The sequence below is a fragment of the Limulus polyphemus genome, unplaced genomic scaffold, assembly GCF_000517525.1.
Source record: "Limulus polyphemus unplaced genomic scaffold, Limulus_polyphemus-2.1.2 Scaffold928, whole genome shotgun sequence".
Taxonomy (NCBI): Eukaryota; Metazoa; Arthropoda; class Merostomata; order Xiphosura; family Limulidae; genus Limulus; species Limulus polyphemus.
The window spans coordinates 341,888-351,540 of NW_013666538.1; the positions used below are offsets into that span (position 1 = coordinate 341,888).

Below are 9,653 nucleotides of genomic sequence, written 5' to 3' on the forward strand. Positions count from 1 at the left end.
ATATATATACATACACAATATATATATATATTGTGTATGTATATATATGTATATATACTGTGTATATATATATATATATATACTGTGTATGTATATATATATACTGTGTATGTATATATCTTTACTGTATTTTATAACCAAATAATCAAGAAATGCTGAGTAATTGGAATATTTGTGTCATCAAAGAGTGATAATATATAAAAACAAGTTTATGCTTGGACTGATAATAAACATCTGTGGTCCACGATATCAACCCCTACTAATGTAACCACAATGTAGAATTATATAACATTTAGTCAACGAAATAACTACCAAACTGTTATTTTTTTCAAAGAGTGATCTGCTCTGAACGAATAAATGTGATTTCAAGCAGATTTTTGTAATATTTAACTTCCTCAACACGACAGGATTTCCGTTAATTTTCGAGTGACTTCTAGCTTTTAGGTTATTTTTTTAAGCGTGTCAAGCCAACAGACACACATTGAAGGATCTTGTCACGTGACTTTCAACAACCACAAGCTTGGCTAGCTCTAAGGTTGGGGGGCAAAGTCCAGCACAAAACGTTCAGTGGAGTGTGGTATTTCCTCGGGTACCACCTGAGTTCAAGTCTTGCTTGAGTTCGTCTACCTGCTGTCTTAGGGGAGTGTAAAAGTCTTGGGATTTCCTGGCCAGCTGTTATTTCTCTCAGCACTTTGTACGGTCTCTTCATCCCCCCCCCCCACAACCTCACTTCCTTTTTCTCTTCCCCTTATCCCTTTCTTACTTCTAATGACAGCACAAGCAGAATAAAGGGCAACACACGCACGCGTGTACACCACACCCTTCAGGATAACATTTCCCACAACATAAATGTTACTTCAGTCAGAAAGTATCGCCCAAGCCTATTCAAAACAACTGATAAAAATAAAGATCATCTGGACGTATTACTATTTATATTTCAACACTTCTGAGTTATTACTTGCTAACGAAAAATATTTTTTACTTGAATTACAAAAAAAGAAAAGTGAGAAAGAAAACGAGTGCTCTTTGTTAGGTTGATAAACTAGAAAATAACATCATTTAATGTTTTCCATAATCATGAATTATACAGTTTGTAAGTTTACAAGAATCTCTGTTCTCAGAACTTTCTTACACCAGACACCACATTTCGTCCGGATCTTCTTGAGCCAGACGCTGAAAATTTCCTATAAAGGAGCGTTTTCTGTCAAGTCTTAATTTGAGCCAATCCCACCTGTCCATCTGAACACTGCAGCTACCTGTCGGTGGGATATTTTCCCAGTGGACGACTGGATTTGCTGCTGCACGTGAACAGACGGTTCATAGTTAGACTGGGCCCCCTTCCCCAATTCAACAAACAGATGTCCACCACAATAGTTTTTTTTTTGGCGCCAAGTTTAATCTTGGGTATGGGTACGTAGGGTCGTGGGAAGATAAACTGAACAGCTGCCTAGGTTTTCTTATGGATTTGTTCTTAGCGTTATCACAAATTTGTGTATGTATATTCATAAAAAAGAAAAAATATAGTGAAATATAAAGTAAAAATAAATACTAAAATCATGAAATAAAATACACAATAGTGGTTGTTCTAATAAGTTGGAAGTTGTAGTACTTTATTTTTAATGTTTGTAGACGACCTTTGTTTATTTTTAAAGTGGCAGTTCAACAAGCAAAAAGCTAGGTTCCTCGAAAATGTGTATCCCGAAATGAATATTGTATTATGATACTATCACTGGAAACGAATACTGTGTATACGTAAAAATTATCGTACCATAACTATCACGACAGTTGATTTTACGTTCACGTTGAAGGAGGTTGTCGTTAAGCCTTTGTCGCTGGTGAGATCTTATCCGTCAGGCGGCTTGAAGTAGAACTTGTTAGTTCTGTCCGTTTCCTGATCCTGAGGAACTCTGCGACAGTGTAAAAGAGCATCGTAAATTTACTTGGCTTAAACTATAACAATCCACTGCATTTGTATAATGTAAAAAAAAAAAGGTGGTAATCAGAATCATCACATAATTTGAAAGGTGATTACTTAAAAATAAGATCCACTATTTGGTAACAATTCGATCTGCAGGCCCACTGATAATGATATTCAATGCCGTAAGAAATTTAAATATGCAGAGGATATCTGATGGGGATACATGAGGTAATGATATATCCTAAAACGTTAACACTATATAGTTTCAAATCTATAATTATAGGAATTATCATGGGGATACATTAGGTACTAATATATCCTACGAATAGGCCTAGTTTCAAGTCTATAATTATTAGAAATATCAGGGGGATACATTGACCACTGATATATCTTAAAAGGTAACACTATATATATAAAGTAATCCTAGATATAACGTATTATAACAAACTACTTATCGAACCATGAAATTTATCTAAAAAGAAAGACATCAACAACACGACTGTCTTATCTTTACCACCAGAAATATAATAGTTTCTAGGATACGGTATTGTATGATGTCAATAGCTGTCAGATTTTAAGAACACGTGATAAATATTCTGAATACAACAATTATCTCAAGTGACAACAATATTTCCTTCATTCACACTTTGTAAATGTTTGTCTAGGTGTCAACATCCTGTTCTATATTGTGCTTTATATTTCAGCAAGAGATAAAATATGAAGCCACGTAATATTCTTTAAGCAGCAACACAATGATTACAATGAAATTATATTGAAAAAATATTGCAAACTCTTAGTACAGCAACAGAAAACATTTGAATATAAATGATAGTTTACTATTTTGAATATCTTACAGCGACACAACATTAGTAAATCCATTATTTTGATTCTGTCTAGGGCAGTCTGGATATACATGTTTTCTATATGATAAAATCCATACGGGGGTTACTACAATCTGAAAAGTTAACATTCTGCAATCCGTATTTCTGTACACAAATAATTAACGATATCAATCGTAATATAAGTTCATAACAAGTTTGAACTTTTATTATATAGACACTCCAAGTACAACCAAAAATTTAAAAAAAGCTTTAAAACATAGACATAACCTGAATGTTACACAACACAATTATACAGTTTGAGAGAAAAACATCTACGTTTTCTTTAATAATTTTAACACTTAGATTATATATCTTAAGCGAAGAACTTGTCGTATACTTTCTTTAGTAGTATGTTGTATACTTTCTTTAATGGTATGTTGTATGCTTTCTTTAGTAGTATGTTGTATGCTTTCTTTAGTAGTATGTTGTATGCTTTCTTTAGTATGTTGTATGCTTTCTTTAGTATGTTGTATGCTTTCTTTAGTAGTATGTTGTATGCTTTCTTTAGTAGTATGTTGTATGCTTTCTTTAGTAGTATGTTGTATGCTTTCTTTAGTGGTATGTTGTATGCTTTCTTTAGTAGTATGTTGTATGCTTTCTTTAGTAGTATGTTGTATGCTTTCTTTAGTGGTATGTTGTATGCTTTCTTTAGTGGTATGTTGTATGCTTTCTTTAGTAGTGTGTTGTATGCTTTCTTTAGTGGTGTGTCGTATGCTTTCTTTAGTGGTGTTTTGTATGCTTTCTTTAATGGTATGTTGTATGATTTCTTTAGTGGTATGTTGTATGTTTTCTTTAGTATTATGTTGTATACTTTCTTTAGTAGTATGTTGTATACTTTCTTTAGTATTATATTGTATGCTTTCTTTAGTAGTATGTTGTATGCTTTCTTTAGTGGTATGTTGTATGTTTTCTTTAGTATTATGTTGTATACTTTCTTTAGTAGTATGTTGTATAATTTCTTTAGTAGTATGTTGTATGCTTTCTTTAGTGGTATGTTGTATGCTTTCTTTAGTAGTATGTTGTATACTTTCTTTAGTAGTATGTTGTATGCTTTCTTTAGTGGTATGTTGTATGCTTTCTTTAGTAGTATGTTGTATACTTTCTTTAGTAGTATGTTGTATGCTTTCTTTAGTAGTATGTTGTATGCTTTCTTTAGTAGTATGTTGTATGCGTTCTTTAGTAGTATCTCGTGTACTTTCTTTAGTAGTATGTTGTATGCTTTCTTTAGTAGTATGTTGTATGCGTTCTTTAGTGGTATGTTGTATGCTTTCTTTAGTAGTATGTTGTATGCGTTCTTTAGTGGTATGTTGTATACTTTCTTTAGTAGTATGTTGTATGCGTTCTTTAGTAGTATCTCGTATACTTTCTTTAGTAGTATGTTGTATGCGTTCTTTAGTAGTATGTTGTATGCGTTCTTTAGTATGTTGTATACTTTCTTTAGTATGTTGTATGCTTTCTTTAGTGGTATGTTGTATGCTTTCTTTAGTGGTATGTTGTATACTTTCTTTAGTAGTATGTTGTATGCGTTCTTTAGTGGTATGTTGTATACTTTCTTTAGTGGTATGTTGTATGCTTTCTTTAGTGGTATGTTGTATGCTTTCTTTAGTGGTATGTTGTATGCTTTCTTTAGTGGTATGTTGTATACTTTCTTTAGTAGTATGTTGTATGCGTTCTTTAGTGGTATGTTGTATGCTTTCTTTAGTAGTATCTCGTATACTTTCTTTAGTAGTATGTTGTATGCTTTCTTTAGTAGTATGTTGTATGCGTTCTTTAGTGGTATGTTGTATGCTTTCTTTAGTAGTATGTTGTATGCTTTCTTTAGTAGTATCTCGTATACTTTCTTTAGTAGTATGTCGTATGCTTTCTTTATTAGTATGTTGTATGCTTTCTTTAGTGGTATGTTGTATGCTTTCTTTAGTGGTATGTTGTATGCTTTCTTTAGTGGTATGTTGTATGCTTTCTTTAGTGGTATGTTGTATGCTTTCTTTAGTAGTATGTTGTATGCTTTCTTTAGTGATCTTGAATACAGTCTAAGAGAAAAATGTATCTAAGGGTTTTATAATAAATACAAGTACACATTTTAAGGAGAATTAAACACCAATTCAATGATTTTCATAATTATGTCTTAGTCAAAACGCAGTTAGCTAAATTTCTCCCAACACACTGTATGATAACACTTTCTAAGGACTTACTGTACATATAGCATTCAGTGTTACTGGATTACATAAAATACATTTAAGTCATTTTGAACTAAAATCGTAACCTTTTGTAGTCTGTGACATGATGGGTACAACACACGATCAACAATGTTATAACAACGGCCTACACTACTATACAAATAAAAGCTCATTTCACCTAGTTAAGTTCGTGTAGTCAGAAATGTTACAACTGATTAGTTTCACATTTTTATATGTCTGATCATATAATTACAATAAGGGCACTTTATGTGTAAAGCCACTCTTGCCTTTTTAAAGATTAACGTCAACGAATATTTTAAATGTCTAATATTTGAATATAATGAACAATACAAGGAATAACTGAACACCTTGGTTATCGTGCGTCGTAAACTGAGAACGTTGTTACTTAATGGCGCTATAAACAAGTATACATTCACGACACACTTAAGTTAGGCGATCAGGCAATTAGATTTTTCAGGAATGTAAAAAACATCCTATACAACTCCACCTTCACAATCTAAAGCGATATCTGCTACAAGAACATCCCAATTAGTAATTAGAAGAAGAAGAAAAAGTAACCCGATAATAATTGCAGAAAATGTTACATTAAATTAGACACTTAAAGTACGCTCTTTTTCATACTTTATAACAACATGGCAACTTGATAGAATCAGCAAATGATCTGAAAAACAAAACTGATCACAGATGCCGTTTACTCCATAGTCTGCTCCACACCATACGTATGCTTATACTTTTCCTGTTCAATAAAGCAACCAGGATTAGATTTTAACACCTTAACCTTTTTAACACAAATCTGCTCTACTAAATTCAGTTCTGAGGGCGAAAACACAACTTAAAATGTAAAATTCTGATTCCTATATTATTGTTATTAAATTTATTTGCATTTAATGTTGCCTCCCTGTAGCACAGCGGTATGTCTGCGGACTTACAACGCTAGAAACCGGGTTTCGATAACCGTGGTGGGCAGAGCACAGATAGCCCATTGTGTAGCTTTGTGTTTAACTTCAAACAAACAAACATTTAATGTTTAATTATATATCCCATAATATTGTTTCCAAATTATAATTATTGGTTGATTTTTAGTCTATGTAATGAATTACTTGACTAAAAATCCATATTTGCCTCTCATGCAAACTCCAATTCCAAGTTTCAAAGACTTGTTTATACATTAAGCGTCTAATAACTGGCTGTAAAATAGTTAATATGGGCTTGATAATTGGACATGACAGAAAAATTCCAGTTATTATATTTCTATATATTTGATAAAATTCCTTTTTGATAAAAAGAAAACAAAGACTTGGACCTAATGATCATATTGATATTCAGTTTCGCACTTGTAGTAATAATAATTATAAATATATCTATATACGCAGAGAGACTGTTTTGAGACAGCAAATTCAGGCCTTTATGCTTTTAGTGTTTGTTTTTCTATTATGCTTGGGAACAAATGATACTGACAGAACATTGGCGACAAGTGCTATTTAGTTTACGAATATGATATTTAACATAACTGGTATCTTTCATCAGTTGTTATTGTTGTTGGATGTGAATTACTAGAAACAAGTATACTAACGTAAGAGATTATAACTATACAATTTATTAAGCATATTCAAGTATATTGCACTATTGCCGATAAACTGCGGTATCTTATGAAGAAATCACTGGTTTTTATTTCATTTGTTTAGAAAGTAATGACATACTTTAGTTTTCTTTAAAGTTAATTTTATTAATATTAGTAAATATATTCAAAATAAGTCTGAATATTGCTTACTAACTAAGACTATTTTACACTGTGAGTTTTGTATTTAGAGTTAGTGCTTGCCTAAATCTCCAAACCTTCTGAAATATTGGAATTAATGCTTCCGAAGTTGTTTACAGCTAGGGTACCTCACGAATTGTAGTACTGATCCTTTCTTGTATATTAATTTGTGATATTATGCACTTTGAGTCAGTTAGTTTTTACTTCTGATTAATATAGCTGGCATACCTTTAATCATAATAGCAATACTATTAGTATTAAAATAACTGATTTAGAAAATTAAAAGTATATATATCCTAAAAATAAATTTACAAACATTCATTGATAATTACAATAAAATAATCAGAGAAAAAGTTGAGAATCAAATGTAGATAGGCGTTATGCTTACCGGTAATTTTCTTCTGGTGTTGTAAAGTTGGGTTGTAGCTTTTTTCTGGATCTGTTGTTAATATTTTCGTGGAACACGCTGTGACTACAGTGCGTTTGAATTTTAGCGTAGGCTCGTCTTGGAGTCCGATATCGAGAAGACTAGAACAACATATTTTCGCACATGTTTTACACTTCTGAAGACTTTTTGTCTTGTAAGATCGCTGTAGGCCTTTTTTTCTGTCTTTAGCTAGTGTTGGTAAATACCCCCAGGGCAATGATGTTTCAGTTTTGAAATTAAAATTCCACCTTTCTTCATCTTTATCTTGGATCTTATTTAACTCCTCGTGGACAAACCTAAGGTTTTCTTCGTGATCCACTGGACCAAACAGCGCTCGACGAGCTCGCGAATGTTGCGAGTGTGATCGATCAATAATCCCTATACGCCTTCGTATGTTATTTGGCATAATTTCTGGTATCATTAAGTCAATATTTCCCATAGTGTTTTTTTTTTTTAAACTTGTGTATGAATGCCTTCAAAGCTCACAATCTCTGAAAAGAGCTTTTTCACTGACTACTGCAGCGAGCTCAAATGTAGCACGCATAAGATTCTACACGCTTTTCAGGGAAAACTACCCTCAAGGTAACGCTTCTCAACAGCAGCTTCAGCCGTTATTTTTATAGACCAATCGGTGCTACCCTAATTCAAGAATACAAGGGGAGAGAAGTGATAGGCGGGAAAAATCTAGTGTCAGCTGATATAGTACGGAACGGCGATTGGTTTACAACCCAAGCTAGAAATTGTCGAGTTCATATCGCTTGTTGTAGTCCAGGCTGAGATGATGTACTCAAGTCCTAGACGTTGGCTCTGAATAATAAAAGAAAAAAAAAAAGCTTGTAGGTTCCTTTTAGATTTTATAAAATTGCTGGAATAAGACAATTTTTTTCTGTATGCCTGTTAATATTTTATACGTTAGCTGTCTTTACACAATATACATAAAAACTTGTTTTGCATTTTCTATATTAAATAAGGATAGAGGAGTCTGAAATATGATAAAGTTAAATTTGTACCAGCTCTGCTATGTTTAAAAATACAATTGAATGATTTAACTTAATTTTTATAATGTATTCTAAACTAAAATTATTTGCATGCGATGACAAATAATTGTAATAATGTCAATCACTTATCAAGATAAAGCACGATATGATTTGCCAAATTACAGTTAAGACTTTAAAAGAATTCCTTTAGGTTGTTTAACTTTTTGTGTTGTATTATTTTCTAGATTAAGTTTATACCTAATCATAAGGTGGGCTGTTTATGACAAAATATCAGTTAGTTACAGACCTTTTTTACTGACAAAAAAAGGTATATGTTACCTTACTGTAATTTCATTTGTTAGGCTATATTATGACTGTTAGCTTATTACTTTTAGTTTTTTACATTAACGGAAAATACATAAGTACTATATCTATACACACTGCTTTAAGAAATACTTATTGTCACTTAAGCATCTGAACAATATATTCTCACAGCATAGATTCAGTTGCCTAATTTAGCCACGAGAGGACGTCACATTGCAATGTAGTACCAATACCTAGTACCTTATATGAGCTTGCTAAAACTGAATTTTTTCAGGCAGTCACAGAAAGACGTGAAAGTGTGATAGCGGTGTTTATTTTTTAATGATTAAATGAACATAACTTCATTTACTCAGAAGACGTAGCAAATGATACTATAGTGTTAATAAATGTAAGCCTAAGCCTAGATATAAAAATTGCTTTTTGAAATAAAAAAGAACCATCACATATGTTTGGAGCACATTTCAGTTGTGTTATATGCATTAAAACTCCCTTAATTCTAACATCAACAACCACCATATGATAACTTACTAGTTTCTGGACTTCCAAAAGGACGTCCAACAAAACAAATGGTTGCACAGCTGTATTGAGTATATTTTAGGACTACAAACGCACACACACACACATAAACTCCATATTCATAAATAGATTTTAATATAATTCAATTGGATATTTCAGTGAGATTTCATATTGAAATATGAAGCAAATAGTTAGGGAAACAGAGCTTAATTTAACAGTGACTATGTTTTCGATTTTATTTGTTTTTCCAGTTTTAAGATTATTGGCTATTTCGATGAAAAGCACAGATAAAACAAGTAAGTTTTAATTTAAAGATAAAAAAAAATTCATACACACAAGATATCCTTAAAGGTTTGTGAAAAATATCGTTTACAAATAGTTTTTAGAAACAATATATATTTACAGTATATCCAGGGGCGGCCCGGCATGGCCAGGTGGTTAGGGCACTCGACTCGCAATCTGAGGGTCGCTGGTTCGAATCCCCGTCACACCAAACATGCTCGCCCTTTCAGCCGTGGGGGCGTTATAATGTTGCGGTCAATCCCACTATTCGTTGGTAAAAGAGTTGCCCAAGAGTTGGCGGTGGGTGGTGATGCCTTCCCTCTAGTCTTACACTGCTGAATTAGGGAGGAGTAGCTCAGATAGCCCTCGTG

At 32.5% G+C, this 9,653-nt stretch overlaps 1 protein-coding gene across 1 annotated transcript in view; it reads right to left on the reverse strand.

Annotated features, from left to right (window-relative positions):
* Nucleotides 1–7,770, reverse strand: part of LOC111086215 — a 12,633-nt gene extending 4,863 nt beyond the window's left edge. The window contains exon 1 of the mRNA XM_022388164.1: nt 7,145–7,770. Within this exon, the coding sequence (XP_022243872.1) occupies nt 7,145–7,622 (478 nt within the window). The 5' untranslated portion in view covers nt 7,623–7,770. The remainder of the gene's footprint in view (nt 1–7,144) is intronic.
* Between the last annotated feature and the right edge of the window lie 1,883 nt (nt 7,771–9,653).